At 38.0% G+C, this 18,318-nt stretch overlaps 2 protein-coding genes across 2 annotated transcripts in view; both read right to left on the bottom strand.

The window, feature by feature from the left end:
- Nucleotides 1-433: 433 nt before the first annotated feature.
- Nucleotides 434-7,112, bottom strand: LOC107549755 (von Willebrand factor A domain-containing protein 8-like). Its single transcript, XM_016230930.1, has 4 exons — nt 7,010-7,112; nt 6,046-6,204; nt 2,877-2,975; nt 434-713 (listed from the first exon to the last, which is right to left on the bottom strand). Exons 2-4 carry the CDS (start codon nt 6,142-6,144, stop codon nt 546-548), a joined length of 366 nt encoding a protein of 121 aa, XP_016086416.1. The 5' UTR covers nt 6,145-6,204; nt 7,010-7,112; the 3' UTR covers nt 434-545.
- Nucleotides 7,113-8,313: 1,201 nt separating this feature from the next.
- The window catches only part of LOC107549737 (von Willebrand factor A domain-containing protein 8-like), a 35,190-nt gene continuing 25,185 nt past the window's right edge, over nt 8,314-18,318 (bottom strand). The window contains exon 5 of the mRNA XM_016230914.1: nt 8,314-8,412. Within this exon, the coding sequence (XP_016086400.1) occupies nt 8,314-8,412 (99 nt within the window). The remainder of the gene's footprint in view (nt 8,413-18,318) is intronic.

Below are 18,318 nucleotides of genomic sequence, written 5' to 3'. Positions count from 1 at the left end.
ATTAAAATATTGTATTTTTAAATTAGCATACATGTTTTTTTTAATTAGCATACATGGATGTTAGTTGTATTTAATTTTTACTGTTTTATGGAAATTTTACTTTTTTTTTGTAATTCCATTTATTTCCAATTTAAATTCTCGTTACTGTCATTTCGAACTTTTATATTGTATTAAAAATCTATATGGTAATACAATTAATATTATTATTTGTTAAATCAGCATACATAAACATCATTAATGTTTTACTTTTTATTTTTACTGTTTTTATGGACATTACTTTTGAGCTTTTTGTAATTCCATTTAATCTGAATGGGGATTCTAATTCATTCCGAACTTTAAAGAATGTCAGTACAATAAAACAAGTTTATTACATATTAATCTGTATTTTATTACATTACATAAAAGAAAGACTGATAATGAAAATTCAGGGAGAAAAAGTGCTGAGTATAAATAAAAGTATAATTCCATTTTTCTTTCTTTCTTTTGATTTTCCAGTGAAATGTAACCCTGGTTTTTATCATGAGATTTGACCTGTTACGCAGAGATCACTGTGTGTCATCAGTGACGTAGCAAGTTCGATGCAATTTGCCCAACTGGAGTTCTCTCAGGCACTGGACAGCATGGTGGATGTGAAAATCTGCTGAAGGATTTGAGGGATCTGCTTGGTGTCCATGGCAACAAAAGATCGTCCGGTCGGCAGAGTCCTCTGGAGCCTGGATGTCGGAGAGAGAGAAAAGAGCCCCCACATCAAACATTAGCAATGCAAATGAGCTTTTCCTCCCCAGTTCCTATTCCTCCATAGGAGGGACAATGGCTGTCATTCACAGTGGGGCTTTGATAAGATACGGGGCCTTGGGAAAAGCCTGTTGGTTAAGAGGGGCTGAAAGCAAAGTGCCACTCCTCCCTCTTCACTAATCATTCATTACTGTCATTTAGTCCCTTTAAAAAGAAGGCACATGTTCAGAGAGGACTGCTCTTTAAATCACGGAGGCCATGAAAAGACAGTCTATATGGGACATGTCTGACCACCACGGTGGCGCCTTCCGCATGCCTTCAAGCTCTCCTTATGTGCCCTCTGTGAGTCAAGACCCACAAAATCCACCACATAACATGAACAATGCACCAAAAAGAGCTGTACATGAGCCTATAGACTTTCGTCTTTTATTGGAGAAAGGACTTACAAATCACACAGGCCACAGCAAAGTGATGACAGAAAGGGAATGCTAATTACATTTCAAACTCATTATGCTTTATAGTGCCGCCCTAAACATTTAAGACTGCAATTAGCACTGAAATGGACCTTGTTTTTTTGAGTGAACTTTAGAAACCAACTTTCACTGCATGACAGTTCTGCTGAAATGCCACTGGCCGATTCTGATCCAGGCTTAACCTTTAACCAAGCACGCTAACATTTAACACGCAACCTGCTGCGGGTCATTAACCTGTCTGCCTGGTCTCCTAGGGAACCGATGAAGATGGCGAAGGCATTGACCTGCGGGTTACCTGATCTTGCTAACAATGGATGCTCAACTCACACAAGCACTTTGAACTTATTTTTTGCACTAATTTGTTGACCTTCTTTGGGTCAAAATGGCCAGAACACAACATGAAGGTTTAAAAGAATACAAATCATCACCTCTCACAATTCTGGAGAGAAATCGCGACACAAGGATGAAAATTTCTAGAGCACATGTGTCGACCGCCTGTCTCTCAAAATGCTAAATGTTATCAAAAAGGAGTATACATTGAAGGATTATGTATTTGGCTTATACGCTAGTTTCGTTATTGTCAAAACTGAAGTATACTTTGGGCTTTACTCTACTATTGCACTCTTTCATTAGTTGTTTCCATCCAAAGTTGTGAATTTAACTTGTGTGAGAAATTATCACATTACATAAAACATCTGTGAATAAACCTCCGTTTCCATCCAGCGAGTTCAAGAGAACAAAATCTTTACTATCTGGTAAACTGGCAGCAAATATCAGTAAGAAAAAAGAAAGTTGCTGCAATCGGAGAAGCCACTGCAACTTTTTTTTTAACATAGTTACTTGTGCCTCAAGAGCACGCAGACGAAACGCAATAAACTCAAATTTACTATGAGTTACTGTCATTCAGAGGCGGATTCATAACGTTTGGGAACAGATTCGTGTAAAACAGTTCTGGGATGTAATTATATACCAAATCATTTTGGCGACAGATTTTGGCCCAGGCTTTTCAGAATGACTAAACCAACATTTCAGATGCTGTGCAATGAGATTGGTCAGCTGATTAGTACAGTTATGCTATATGTTATGATCTGTTAAAGCAGTCACATGACTATTTGATGTGCAAAGAATATATTCTGTAAATGTGTTTCCATGCGTCGTGGAACAGCTCATGCCCAGTTTTTTTGCAAATTGATCATGATGTGTGGCTTTTTATCGTGGACTACTTTCAGTTTTAATACAAGGTCTACAATCTTGTGTGCTCGTGGCTTTAAGGCGAGTCAGTTCACTTGGCCGTCATCTTGGCAGAGCCAAGTGTAAAAATCTGAGTTTGCCAATGGTTTCAATGATGTTTTTGCAGTGATGGCTGAAACCAGGGACTGAAATATTACTAGCAGAACTTTGCTTTGGGAAGAAATGAGATTGTTTCCGTTTTGAAGGCCCCAATCTGGCTGCAGTCGTGCGTCAGTGAATCCCAGAGACCATCCCTGCAGTCTCATGTCTGAGAATTTATGCTTGACTTTCTTCCTGATGTGGTCACATAAGACAATAGGAGGAATTCTAGGAGAAACGCTGGCTACTACGTCAGCACAAGTGAATTCATAAGAGCAGAGATTTAAAAACAAAACTGGGAAATGAGGTCACCCCTGCATTACAGAAGCATTACTGTACCTTCAAAACCTTCAGCCTCTCCTTGTTGTTCTTGGGCACTTTGTCACATCTGACCAGTTCTATGTCAAACCCGTCTCCAGAGTTCCCCATAATATCATACTAAAGAGGAAAAAAACAGGAAGAAGGAGAAGGGTTAGTTCACGCTGCAAAGAACATAAGCAGACAAACAACAATATGCCCCATGCAGGAAATACACACTCTTCAGGAAACGATTATTATTAGTGTACCTTAGGGTATTTTTGTCATTGTGGTTATCTGAGATGTGTCAATGATGCAAAAAATTATACACAAAACACAGACGTTTTAGAAAATTTGTGTAGATACGTTTTTCCATAGATAATAAAGATTAGCATTTACTTCCAAGTCACAAAACTCTTGTGATGTGATGCTGATGTAAATGAGTTATAATTACATAACACAATGTGGATGGCAGATTCAGAGAGTTGATGTTATGAGTTACACTCATGACTGAATAGTCAATCAAAATGGGAAGTTTCATAATAATCTTTTGTCCAGCTCAACAGTGAGCGAGTGTCTTTGCCAACGATGCAGCAGTTGATGGCACTGACAATCTGAAAAACATCAAATTCCATTACGTCAATATGTCTTCAGCAAACGTTTGGCTGGCCGTATCAAGGGGACAGTAGTCTCAGCCTCAAGAAACCTGCCCACTGATGTATACTGTACAGCAAGGTTGCAGAAGCTGATTGAAATTCCTAGATCAGATATGACTGGTTAACTTTCCACAGTATCTGGGAATCAGAGTGGACTGGTTTTAAACTGTCTACTGTATTTGGAAGGTTCTCGGCCAGAAAAAGCATCAGTGTGGACCAGACTCTATGTTGATTGTCAAAGGTTTGGCTACTAAACTAAGGGAACACAGAGTAATGTATAACCTGCAGTGCTGAGCGGGTCAAAGGACAAAAGAGAAGAATGCACCTGCCTTTAGATCACAGGTGGATGAGTTATCAGATGCACTTTTATGTAATGCAGATTATGTAAGTGTCACAGAGAAACAGATATATGACAGGCCAGCTGGATGAGCCGTTTGACAGCTAACGTGGGGCCATAAAGTCTGGCGGCCCACACACACACACACACACACATGAACATACTTACCATCTCACATATCACTGTCATGTCGTCCATCTTTGTCACCATCTATTACACTCTACATTAACTGAGTTCTGACTAGGGCTGGGCAATATACAGTAGCTAAAATATATACACTACTGTTCAAAATTTGGGGTCAGCAAGCGTTTATTTACTAAAAATATATATTGTAAAATGTATCACGGTATCCACCAAAATGTTAAGCAGCACAACTGTTTTCAACCCTGATAATAATAAATGTTTGTTGATACAGCCAATTCTAAAGAACTGATTCACAGAAATGAACTGAACTTACCAGCTCTTTGCTATTGAGATCTAAATCAGAGACACTATCACAACCTCTCTGTCTTAATGCTATTTTATTCCAACTGCACTACTTGCATTTGTTTTCAGTAAACCTAATGGAAAATAAGTGTCTTAAAAATCATCACTACTGGCTCGTTTATCATGGTCAAAAATGTATATTATATATTTAAGCAATATTGATATGCGAGCAATGCGCTGCCCTGTGATTGAGATGTTTCAGTGCTGTTGGTAGTCAAATTACTGCACCGGATCCAGCTGTTTTATAAATATTACACATGATCTATTTTTATATCATCCCGCCTCAGATCTGACCCCACACATTGAAAGTGTTGATGGGCATTAGAGCAGAGCCGGATAACGTGAGCCACTGACAGCCGCAGCTGCCCGGGATGGAGATAACAGATCATCTTTTGTGCAGGCACTACAAATCGGCGAGCAGCTCCCAACAAGAGCCGTGATTCACTGCCTCCAGAGCATCTGCCAGCAGCTCAGACGGACAGAGACGGAGAGATGCAGGCAGGAAAAAGAGGAACATCACGTGAAAGAGAGAGACTGAGAGAGCTACTTACCAATAATCAACCTAAACCACCACGACTGTCTCCATGGCAGCCGATACCTTACATCATCCTTATTGCCATGGCGATCTCCATAACAGTGTCAGCATGTGTGGTGGGGACATCCCTATTACTCATCAGATCGGCCCAAGACTTTCACTGTTTAAGGACGTCAACAGAAGAGCTGTTTCCATGGTGCGTTGCCTGGAGAAGGTTTATTGTAAACAGATTTCACTATTTTTATTGCGTTTGTGGTGAGAAGATTGCGATAGATCAAAGTCTTGTGACTATATTTAAACTCTGTGGGCAACTTAAGACGAGATGGCCATCAAAATTAGATTCCCTGAGCACTGGCGTGAATTTATTTCAAATGAAAGCTCTGTCCCAAAATCTTGTGACACACTGCTGTCTAAACAGTCTGGTCTTCTAAGGTAGCATCTTCATTCAAATGGAACCATAAATGACAAAGCTGGTAAACTAATTTTAGGTTAAACTGGTCCACCAACCTGGCCACCAACATATCAGTAAACCAGACCAGATATTTATTTATTTTTTTGGCAGGGATGTTGCAAAGCTAATAGCAACTCCAAAAAGCACAAAATAAATCACATGCATTAATACTGAATAAAATACAGATTTTTTTTATAAATTATTTTTTTGCATTTCTTAATTTTTTAGCAATGCATTAATTGGATCAAAAGTGACAGTAAAGACATTTATAAAGTTACAAGATTTCTATTTCAAAGAAATGCTGTTCTTTTGAACTATTAATCAAAGAATCATGAATAAAATCTATCACGGTTTGTTCAAAAATATTACACAGCACAAATGTTTTCAACATTAATAATAATAAGAAATGTTTCTTGGGGGCAATAAAATCAGTATATTATTATGATTTCTGAAGGATCATGTGACACTGACGACTGGAGTAATGATGCTGAAAATTCAACTTTGAAATTGAGTCAAATAGAAAAGTTATTGTAAATCATAATATTTCTGTTTTTATTGTATCAATTAAATGCAACCTTGGTGAGTATTAAACCTTTCTTTCAAAAACATCACAAAATCATACTGACCCCAAACTTTTGAACAGCAGTGTACATGTATAACCACTTTGCGATCACTTTGTCCACCATCTTGGATGGATTTTTTCTCTTAAGTCAGAAAAATGCTGATTACTGTTTGTCAAATCTCACCTTAAACTTGTGCTCATAGTTCTCAAGGGCCTCCATCACCATACACACGACCTCCATGGAGCGCTCCAGACGGCCATCCATGCCATTAAAGCGATACATGCTGCCAGAAACATCCGCTAGCAGACATAAACGCTTCGACTTCTGCTGAGGAGACCCCTACTGCAGCCAGACCGGAGGAAAATACATAAGTCATCCACACTTCAAGACTCGAATGACCAGACAAATATATAATTAGGAAAATCGTTTAATACAGTTAGCCTCCATGGAGCGCTCCAGACGGCCATCCATGCCATTAAAGCGATACATGCTGCCAGAAACATCCGCTAGCAGACATAAACGCTTCGACTAGCCAGACCGGAGGAAAATACATAAGTCATCCACACTTCAAGACTCGAATGACCAGACAAATATATAATTAGGAAAATCGTTTAATACAGTTACTATGTGGTTGCTTTAATTGCAGCATTTTGTTTGCCCAGACTCCTCTTCTGAAAGGCTTTATGGGCAGTGAGGTTTTTAATGGATTATAAAGGAGCCACATAATATACTGAAGGTTATTACAATCAATTCAGAAAGCAGATTTTAAATGAGGGCTTATGGGAAACTCTAAATATTATGTGATCTTCTTGCTGTGACAGTCTGCTAAACTGCCATTCATGATTACCAGTAGAAGAAACAATATATATATATTAATAAATAAACAAATTACAATTTTTGGGGGAAAAATGATTATTCTAAAATAACAATGCAGGAATGAATCATTCACAATGAGATTAGTAACAACAATAACATAGATGAAAAATAATTAAAAGAAATGGCGAATTTTCATGTTGTGCCAACTTTACGGTGTATGTGAGAAACAGACCAAAACCGAAGTGGTTATTTGCTGAAAATGAGAGAATTTGTGTTCATGTGTGTTTGTATTGTTCTATGTGATGAATATAGAGTGATAATGAGCCCTCACCTCTGGCTCTAGCTCTCCTCTGCGTTTTTAAAATCCTTTCTCTCCTGTCAGGCCGTCAATGATCTTAGCATCGTCCAGCTCACCCAGAGCCTGATTCCTCAGCCACTGCCTGTCCTTCCCTTTAGCCTGAAACACAAACACCATTTACATCTTCTACTACTACTACAAAAAAGCTCATTCAAATAGTGTTCTTGCTATATATCAAAAAATGTTTAGTGAGGTTCAACACTAGCTCTACATATGAAATAAAAAATAATTAACAACAAATAATACAAGTTCTGTAATAAAATAATTAGTAAAACAGTGAAGTATAAAAAGACTTTACAATAAGGTCCCATTAGTAATGCATTAACTAACACTAGTACTTATTAACCTATGTACAAATTAGTTAATAAAAATACAGCTATTTAATTTATTTAATAAATAAAATTTTTGATTTTTATTAATATATTAGTAAATGTTGAAACTAAGACTACTAGAAGCTTTAGACAGAAGTATTTTTCATTAACTAATGTAGGTAACCAGTGTTGACAAATGGAGCGTTATTGTAAAGTGTTACTGCAGAATGCAAGTAATATACAAAATAATTGAATTTTTCAAACTCAGTTGTGAGCTAGCATGCAAATCTCAGTCATGTCCTTGACCTCCTCGGCTTCAAACATGGATCCAAATATCAACAAACACCCATGGAAGCACTTCCACATGTGACTCTCATTATATGAGCGAGTACACTCTTAAAAATAAAGGTGCTTCACGATGCCATAGAAGAACCTTTTTGTCTAAATGGTTCCATAAAGAACCTTTAACATCTGAAGAACCTTTCTGTTTCACTTTGGGGCGAAAGAAGGTTCTTCAGATTATAAAAAGGTAAGAAAGAGATGGTTCTTTAAAGAACCTTTGACTGAATGGTTCTTTGTGGAACCAAAAATGGTTCTTCTATAGTATCGCTTGAAGAACCTGTTGAAGCACCTTTATTTTTAAGAGTGTATGTCAGATCTCCATGAAGAACAATGAACCAACACGTCACTACTCATCACTCACTCACACACACACACACACACACGGAATGAATCATTCACAATGAGATTAGTAACAACAATAACATAGATGAAAAATAATTAAAAGAAATGGCGAATTTTCATGTTGTGCCAACTTTACGGTGTATGTGAGAAACAGACCAAAACCGAAGTGGTTATTTGCTGAAAATGAGAGAATTTGTGTTCATGTGTGTTTGTATTGTTCTATGTGATGAATATAGAGTGATAATGAGCCCTCACCTCTGGCTCTAGCTCTCCTCGGCGTTTTTAAAATCCTTTCTCTCCTGTCAGGCCGTCAATGATCTTAGCATCGTCCAGCTCACCCAGAGCCTGATTCCTCAGCCACTGCCTCTCCTTCCCTTTAGCCTGAAACACAAACACCATTTACATCTTCTACTACTACTACAAAAAAGCTCATTCAAATAGTGTTCTTGCTATATATCAAAAAATGTTTAGTGAGGTTCAACACTAGCTCTACATATGAAATAAAAAATAATTAACAACAAATAATACAAGTTCTGTAATAAAATAATTAGTAAAACAGTGAAGTATAAAAAGACTTTACAATAAGGTCCCATTAGTAATGCATTAACTAACACTAGTACTTATTAACCTATGTACAAATTAGTTAATAAAAATACAGCTATTTAATTTATTTAATAAATAAAATTTTTGATTTTTATTAATATATTAGTAAATGTTGAAACTAAGACTACTAGAAGCTTTAGACAGAAGTATTTTTCATTAACTAATGTAGGTAACCAGTGTTGACAAATGGAGCGTTATTGTAAAGTGTTACTGCAGAATGCAAGTAATATACAAAATAATTGAATTTTTCAAACTCAGTTGTGAGCTAGCATGCAAATCTCAGTCATGTCCTTGACCTCCTCGGCTTCAAACATGGATCCAAATATCAACAAACACCCATGGAAGCACTTCCACATGTGACTCTCATTATATGAGCGAGTACACTCTTAAAAATAAAGGTGCTTCACGATGCCATAGAAGAACCTTTTTGTCTAAATGGTTCCATAAAGAACCTTTAACATCTGAAGAACCTTTCTGTTTCACTTTGGGGCGAAAGAAGGTTCTTCAGATTATAAAAAGGTAAGAAAGAGATGGTTCTTTAAAGAACCTTTGACTGAATGGTTCTTTGTGGAACCAAAAATGGTTCTTCTATAGTATCGCTTGAAGAACCTGTTGAAGCACCTTTATTTTTAAGAGTGTATGTCAGATCTCCATGAAGAACAATGAACCAACACGTCACTACTCATCACTCACTCACACACACACACACACACACACACAAGCACGTACAAAAACAGGCATGCAAGCACACACAGATTCAGACACATTCACAGACATACACACACCATACACCCATTATTATTATCCAGGTAATAAGGAAAGCACCACATATGCTCTTGCAAAAGTTTCAGTCAGAAGTGTGAAGTAATAAAGAGTCATGGGCTGAAGAAACAGCACAGAGGCTGACGGCACTCCAGGAACTGACTGAATGGATGAGATCATCTTCTTTATTCTGTGTCACATCTCAAGTCTGTGTGAGAAGGAACTCTAATGCTCCATTTCCACACAAATGCTGAATGATGACAGAACTGACTGTGTTACAACATAACCTGCCCACAAACAAACACAGCAAGGCTTTTATGTATGTATACACATATTCCCAAACTTTTTTGTCAGCCCAACCCTTTTGACCTAAAATATTCACTTGAGATTTTAAGTTAATATATAATAATTCAACAACAACAACATTAACCAGCATCAGGTAAATAAATAAACTAGTAAGTGTTTTATATTGATTGATTTTTTTTTTCAGTTTCATATTTTTATGATTTAATTCATTTATAACATTTCTTAACCTCAATTCACTAACCTCCTGCAGTTTCCTGAGAACCTCCAGGGGTTCGCAAACCCCAGTTTGACATGAATATGTTCATGTTATATTCAAATCATATTGTCATATTAAAATGATCTGAAACTATTTTGTCAAAATAAATAAAAATAAAACTTAAATCTGAAATCAATCTGTTTCAATCTAAATGTAAAAATAGTGGAAATGAGCATGCGCAATTAGCTTCTCAAAATCTGCAAATATGGTAGTGATATTATGCATCCCTTCTTGTAATCTCAACTAAAACAATTTAATTTTTTTTGGTTATATTTTGAAAAGTTTTGAAAAATACCCGATAAGTATATGCAATATCGTGATGTTCGCCTTTGTAAACACCATTAGTAGAAGTCCTCAAACTAATATAACAGCATGTGGTCTCAGAGTATTAATGAGTGCATATACCTGTTGCGTATGGACCAATCAGACACACAATTTTTTTTTGTTATATTTAACAAATACTCTGTAACACACCAACAAACCAACTATGAGGGTCTATGGACCCTTCCCCTGAAATGCATCTAACACCTCAGAAAGGCAGAACAGGCCTCTGGTTCCATGGCAACCAATGCTGATATCACTGGTTTTATTGCCCAAAGGAATGCGGGCAGAAAAACTCACAATTCATTTACCCTTTGGAAAGACACACAATGCCCATAAAAATTGACTCTTCTCTAATTAATTCATAGAAAAACCTTTCTGTGAATAAACACATCTCCTCAGGACATTGTGTATACCATTACTGTTCTTGTATATTGTCTTTTGAATTGTATACTGTTTTGTGTGTCTGTTATGATAGATCACTAGTTAATATAACCCCACCAATACCATGTTTGGTCTCTTTGAATTCGTCTTCTGATTATCTAAACGAGAGTGTATATTTTATGTTGGTACATACACTCTTAAAAATAAAGGTGCTTCAAAAGGTTCTTCAAGCGATGCCATAGAAGAACCATTTTTGGTTCCACAAAGAACCATTCAGTCAAAGGTTCTTTAAAGAACCATCTCTTTCTTGCGTTTTTGTAATCTGAAGAACCTTATGTTGCCACAAAGAACCTTTTGGGAAACAGAAAGGTTCTTCAGATGTTAAAGGTTCTTTATGGAACCATTTAGACAAAAAGGTTCTTCTATGGCATCGTGAAGCACCTTTATTTTTAAGAGTGTAGGCAATATATTAGTGTTCTAAGAATCTTTAGTAATTTTGCATCAACACCCAATCTAGTTCCATATGCAAATTACCATGCTCTCACACAAAGGGTCATAAAACTCCCCAATATTTCCAACCTCCCGCTTGGAATTTCAGCCTTTCTCATTGGACAAGCCCATCCTGAGAGGCGTGAATCTTCTCAGACCTTAAAAGGCTCACGCACAGTTCTGCCTATGTTGTTCTTCTTTTGCGAAGTCTTCTGCTAAAACCTTCTGATTGTGGCCCGTGTGGAGAGCCTGAGCCGGTGCGGGCGTGCCCGGTGGGCTCCAACACATAGCCAGTCAGTCTGCGGTTCTGTTAAATGCTGAGAAGATGAGGATGTGTGCTCGAACTCTCCTGGAACCCTTAAGTGTGCCAGGCTTCGGCCTTGTCTTTCCATTCAACAAAGATCCTCGGCTCTCAGCTGATGTCTCTCTTAGCTCTTTTTCACTTTCTATTGGGAAGAAACTCCCAATCACCATCGAGTCAGAACATCTTTGGAGTTCATCACTCTTCAAACCCGGAATAAGGTGATCTCCTACACCACCGAACCTCCAAACCATCAAGACTTTCATCCGAGACTGCATCCGTACACTCGTTCCAGGCCAAGGCAATGCAAGTATCGTACATTTAACTAAACGAAACAGAGGTTTAATATAAGCTGTAGACCCCGTTCTAAAACGGCGCTGATGGTTTCACTCAGGTGGTTAACTGACTGACCTCCTCGGCTTCAAACATGGATCCAAATATCAACAAACACCCATGGAAGCACTTCCACATGTGACTCTCATTATATGAGCGAGTACACTCTTAAAAATAAAGGTGCTTCACGATGCCATAGAAGAACCTTTTTGTCTAAATGGTTCCATAAAGAACCTTTAACATCTGAAGAACCTTTCTGTTTCACTTTGGGGCGAAAGAAGGTTCTTCAGATTATAAAAAGGTAAGAAAGAGATGGTTCTTTAAAGAACCTTTGACTGAATGGTTCTTTGTGGAACCAAAAATGGTTCTTCTATAGTATCGCTTGAAGAACCTGTTGAAGCACCTTTATTTTTAAGAGTGTATGTCAGATCTCCATGAAGAACAATGAACCAACACGTCACTACTCATCACTCACTCACACACACACACACACACACACACAAGCACGTACAAAAACAGGCATGCAAGCACACACAGATTCAGACACATTCACAGACATACACACACCATACACCCATTATTATTATCCAGGTAATAAGGAAAGCACCACATATGCTCTTGCAAAAGTTTCAGTCAGAAGTGTGAAGTAATAAAGAGTCATGGGCTGAAGAAACAGCACAGAGGCTGACGGCACTCCAGGAACTGACTGAATGGATGAGATCATCTTCTTTATTCTGTGTCACATCTCAAGTCTGTGTGAGAAGGAACTCTAATGCTCCATTTCCACACAAATGCTGAATGATGACAGAACTGACTGTGTTACAACATAACCTGCCCACAAACAAACACAGCAAGGCTTTTATGTATGTATACACATATTCCCAAACTTTTTTGTCAGCCCAACCCTTTTGACCTAAAATATTCACTTGAGATTTTAAGTTAATATATAATAATTCAACAACAACAACATTAACCAGCATCAGGTAAATAAATAAACTAGTAAGTGTTTTATATTGATTGATTTTTTTTTTCAGTTTCATATTTTTATGATTTAATTCATTTATAACATTTCTTAACCTCAATTCACTAACCTCCTGCAGTTTCCTGAGAACCTCCAGGGGTTCGCAAACCCCAGTTTGACATGAATATGTTCATGTTATATTCAAATCATATTGTCATATTAAAATGATCTGAAACTATTTTGTCAAAATAAATAAAAATAAAACTTAAATCTGAAATCAATCTGTTTCAATCTAAATGTAAAAATAGTGGAAATGAGCATGCGCAATTAGCTTCTCAAAATCTGCAAATATGGTAGTGATATTATGCATCCCTTCTTGTAATCTCAACTAAAACAATTTAATTTTTTTTGGTTATATTTTGAAAAGTTTTGAAAAATACCCGATAAGTATATGCAATATCGTGATGTTCGCCTTTGTAAACACCATTAGTAGAAGTCCTCAAACTAATATAACAGCATGTGGTCTCAGAGTATTAATGAGTGCATATACCTGTTGCGTATGGACCAATCAGACACACAATTTTTTTTTGTTATACTTAACAAATACTCTGTAACACCCCAACAAACCAACTATGAGGGTCTATGGACCCTTCCCCTGAAATGCATCTAACACCTCAGAAAGGCAGAACAGGCCTCTGGTTCCATGGCAACCAATGCTGATATCACTGGTTTTATTGCCCAAAGGAATGCGGGCAGAAAAACTCACAATTCATTTACCCTTTGGAAAGACACACAATGCCCATAAAAATTGACTCTTCTCTAATTAATTCATAGAAAAACCTTTCTGTGAATAAACACATCTCCTCAGGACATTGTGTATACCATTACTGTTCTTGTATATTGTCTTTTGAATTGTATACTGTTTTGTGTGTCTGTTATGATAGATCACTAGTTAATATAACCCCACCAATACCATGTTTGGTCTCTTTGAATTCGTCTTCTGATTATCTAAACGAGAGTGTATATTTTATGTTGGTACATACACTCTTAAAAATAAAGGTGCTTCAAAAGGTTCTTCAAGCGATGCCATAGAAGAACCATTTTTGGTTCCACAAAGAACCATTCAGTCAAAGGTTCTTTAAAGAACCATCTCTTTCTTGCGTTTTTGTAATCTGAAGAACCTTATTTTGCCACAAAGAACCTTTTGGGAAACAGAAAGGTTCTTCAGATGTTAAAGGTTCTTTATGGAACCATTTAGACAAAAAGGTTCTTCTATGGCATCGTGAAGCACCTTTATTTTTAAGAGTGTAGGCAATATATTAGTGTTCTAAGAATCTTTAGTAATTTTGCATCAACACCCAATCTAGTTCCATATGCAAATTACCATGCTCTCACACAAAGGGTCATAAAACTCCCCAGTATTTCCAACCACCCGCTTGGAATTTCAGCCTTTCTCATTGGACAAGCCCATCCTGAGAGGCGTGAATCTTCTCAGACCTTAAAAGGCTCACGCACAGTTCTGCCTATGTTGTTCTTCTTTTGCGAAGTCTTCTGCTAAAACCTTCTGATTGTGGCCCGTGTGGAGAGCCTGAGCCGGTGCGGGCGTGCCCGGTGGGCTCCAACACATAGCCAGTCAGTCTGCGGTTCTGTTAAATGCTGAGAAGATGAGGATGTGTGCTCGAACTCTCCTGGAACCCTTAAGTGTGCCAGGCTTCGGCCTTGTCTTTCCATTCAACAAAGATCCTCGGCTCTCAGCTGATGTCTCTCTTAGCTCTTTTTCACTTTCTATTGGGAAGAAACTCCCAATCACCATCGAGTCAGAACATCTTTGGAGTTCATCACTCTTCAAACCCGGAATAAGGTGATCTCCTACACCACCGAACCTCCAAACCATCAAGACTTTCATCCGAGACTGCATCCGTACACTCGTTCCAGGCCAAGGCAATGCAAGTATCGTACATTTAACTAAACGAAACAGAGGTTTAATATAAGCTGTAGACCCCGTTCTAAAACGGCGCTGATGGTTTCACTCAGGTGGTTAACTGACGCTTTTCATTCTCTGGTTTTCCTGATGGTTTCATCCATCAAGTCTCATTTGCCCTTTCCCCTGTATGAGTGATTGTTTGTTTGTTAGAATAGTTTGTTAGTGTTTAGTTAATAAAACTCTTGTGCACAAATTACATGAGTTTCTGATTCTGCTTTGCAAATTAATGTCGATTTTCGTTTTTGATCCTTACTACATGCTCTAATGTATTACCGTATTGACCCGGATATAAGACTATGTTTCTTTCTTGGAAATACATCTGAAAAAAACGCGGTCGTCTTATATTCAGGGTCTAGACTTTGACATGTCAATAATGCACCCACAACAATAGGCGGCACCAAATACGCATAAAACGAGTGTGCCATGAACTACGTAATGTAATGCGTGTTGTAAAGATCGCGAGTAAAAACAAAAGAAAAAGAAAACCTTACAGCTGCATGAGTCGTGACTGTCACGTTAGCCGGATGGGACCAAACTCCCTTTGTGATTTTAAAATGTAAGACAGTACCCAGATTTGAAGACTACAGTAAGATTTAACTTCTACTGTTAATGAGATTTTGGTAGGCTACTATTAGATGGATAGCCTAAATGTCCTAATTCAGATGGGCTTTTACCATACTTTCAAAACAAAAATTAAAATAGGAAAAATATGCAATGAGAAAGACAAAATGTGTTTTACTGAGAAAAGACAAGATTTGGTTTAAAAAGCCTTTTTCCAAAAGGTACATCTGGAAAAAGGGGGGTCGTCTTATATTTGGGCCAATACGGTAATACTGTATGAAAGTATTTTCTGTGGCCATGGAAATATCCTTTCCTAGAGTTGATATGAACTTACACTGACTGTTCGCTGGACGAACAGATTGGTTGATGGCAATTTAATTCTGCTACAGTTACTACTGGCAGCTGATATAAATTGTAATTAATCATAATTAACTGTAATTATTTATATACATTTCCCTTTTGAGCTAATTTGCTACATAGCACACACTACTGCACAACCTGCTGCTAACACTTATCTGCCAGGTAGGTGTGTGAATGTTTGGGAGAGTCAGCTGTGGAAAAACATATGCTATGATGAGCAGTGATTACAGAGTAAAGGCACGGCTCCAAATGTGTGGTTTTGCTCTCTTTTTACAGCTCTCCTATACATTCCTTTGAAGATGAAGGAACTGTTGTTGTTTTGGTTTTTCTGTTCCTCTGTTCACCATACAACATTCAAAAGTTTAGAAAACTTGACTAAATTTATGTTTCTTGTGATCTTAAAAAATGCTAATTGTACCTGCATAGGATTTTTTTCCTCTCATACAATTTGTTTGTTTGTTTCTTTGTTGTTTGAAAAAAGTAATAATAATAATAAATAAATAAAATAAAAAAATTCAGAAATATTTATTTATTTTTGGAAAAATAGTGCACAGAAAAATAATTATTTTTGTGCTCCCAAAAATAATTTTTGTAGTTGGAAACTGAATAGAAAAGGAAGAGCAGTTACTAAGTGTCTAGCATAAACGTAAACATCAACAGTGTGTAAAAAGCCCCCCTAAAATGTAGTTTTTTTTAATAAAACTGAATGTATACATATTTGTATTACTTTATTTTATTTTATTTTAGAAATAGAATAATTTTTTTTGAGTTGGAAACTGGATAGAAAAGGAAAAGCAGTCAATAAGTTTCTAGAACACGTTAACATCAATAGTGTTTAAAAAGCATCCCAAGATGCACCTCACAAAGTTGGTTGAAAATTCTACTATTACTCCAAGATGTTGAAAATAATAATAATAATACAGAATGAGTATATGTTTCTAACCTCTGACTGTTAGTGTATGTGTCAGCACCTTTACAGGAGCAAATGAACAGGCAGTGGCCAAATTACTATGCGGAAAAGGCCCAAGCGGTGAACAGAGGCTCAGGGTGAGGTGGAGGTTAAGTTCTTCTCAGGACAGAACCTGTGCAGAGCGATTCCAGTGCACTCATCTGGACCACACACATGCCCGTGTGGCTGCCATCTCTCGCTACAGCACTAGGTGAAAGGAGATAGCACTGATTTAGAGGAGCGGACTGTGAAAGACAGACAGAGATAATCCTTGTCACCATGTTTTCACATAAACACATGTGTCTTTGAGCAGAGCTCCTCACACGGGCTGCCAAAGAGGAACCTGATCCTCCCAGCGGCTGGAGCCGGCGCTCTGTTCACACAGCACAGGGAATCCAAACGAGCACTCAGCTCAGAGCGCACACAGATCTCAGATCAGATCGGGCCGCCGCTGCTTGCTTTGTACAATGTGGACGGGGAAACCAGCTGGTCTTCAATCAGCATTTTCTGAGAAACTCCACCCATGTTCCAGCGCTCTGTCCACCCACACCCAAACAAAAAAGATCAGACGCGCTACTGGACATCCTTCCATACAGAATGACAGCCGCCTGGGTCCATATCGACGGACCAATCGGAGAACAGGGCGCCTAATAATAATAACAGTGCATGTTCTTTTGGAGTAACAGGATGTCTTGACTCTCGTGAGTTGGCTGAAAAGCTAAAGGAAAACCATTTGTGTGGTTGCGTGTGTCTTCATGTGTGCACAGAAGTGTCTTTATGTGTACATAAGAGTGTGTGTGCTAGAGCTTTCACGAATACTCATATATATATAGTATTGGAATACTGAATACTATTGAATACTTAGGACCATGTGATATTTCAGTTGTTCTTTTTTAATAAATCTGCAAAAATGTCAACAATTCTGTGTTTTTCTGTCAATATGGGGTGCTGTGTGTACATTAATGAGGAAAAAAAATTACTTAAATGATTTTAGCAAATGGCTGCAATATAACAAAGAGTGAAAAATTTAAGGGGGTCTGAATACTTTCCGTACCCACTGTATATATATAGTGAAAATGAAGTGACGTGTGGCCAAGTATGGTGACCCATACTTGGAATTTGTGCTCTGCATTTAACCCATCCAAGTGCACACACACAGTAGATAACACACACACACCGTGAACACACACCCGGAGCAGTGGGCAGCCATATTGCTGTGGCGCCCGGGGAGCAGTCGGGGGTTCGGTGCCTTGCTCAAGGGTCTCACCTCAGTCGTGGTATTGAGGGTGAAAGAGAGCGCTGGATATTCACTCCCCCCATGACAATTCCTGCCAGACCTGAGACTCGAACCCGCAACCTTCAGGTTACAAGTCAGACTCTCTAAACCAGTGATGGGTAAACTTGGCCCTTCCAGGCCACTTTCCTGCAGAGATTTGATCCAACCCTGATATGACTCACCTGCCTCTAGCCTTCTAGTAATCTTAAAGACAGTGGTTAGCTGGTTCAGGTGTGTTTGATTAGGGTTGGAGCTAACCTCTGAAGGAACATGGTCTGGAAGGGCCAAGTTTGACCATCCCTGCTCTAAACATTAGGCCATGACTGCCTATATTATATATATATATATACACACATATACAGTGGGTACGGAAAGTATTCAGACCCCCTTAAATTTTTCACTCTTTGTTATATTGCAGCCATTTGCTAAAATCATTTAAGT

Source organism: Sinocyclocheilus grahami, unplaced genomic scaffold (genome assembly GCF_001515645.1).
Source record: "Sinocyclocheilus grahami isolate Dianchi unplaced genomic scaffold, SAMN03320097.WGS_v1.1 scaffold380.1, whole genome shotgun sequence".
NCBI classification, from domain to species: Eukaryota; Metazoa; Chordata; class Actinopteri; order Cypriniformes; family Cyprinidae; genus Sinocyclocheilus; species Sinocyclocheilus grahami.
The sequence above is the reverse complement of the archived record's forward strand: the minus strand, read 5'-3'. Positions and strand labels throughout refer to the sequence as shown.

Coding starts and splice junctions, on each gene's coding strand:
- LOC107549755 (XM_016230930.1), bottom strand. CDS start 6,144: ATGTATCGCTTTAATGGCATGGATGGCCGTCTGGAGCGCTCCATGGAG. Junction 2,976..6,045: donor ACTATGAGCACAAGTTTAAG/GTGAGATTTGAC, acceptor TTTCCTCTTTAG/TATGATATTATGGGGAACTC. Junction 714..2,876: donor AGAGGCTGAAGGTTTTGAAG/GTACAGTAATGC, acceptor TCCGACATCCAG/GCTCCAGAGGACTCTGCCGA.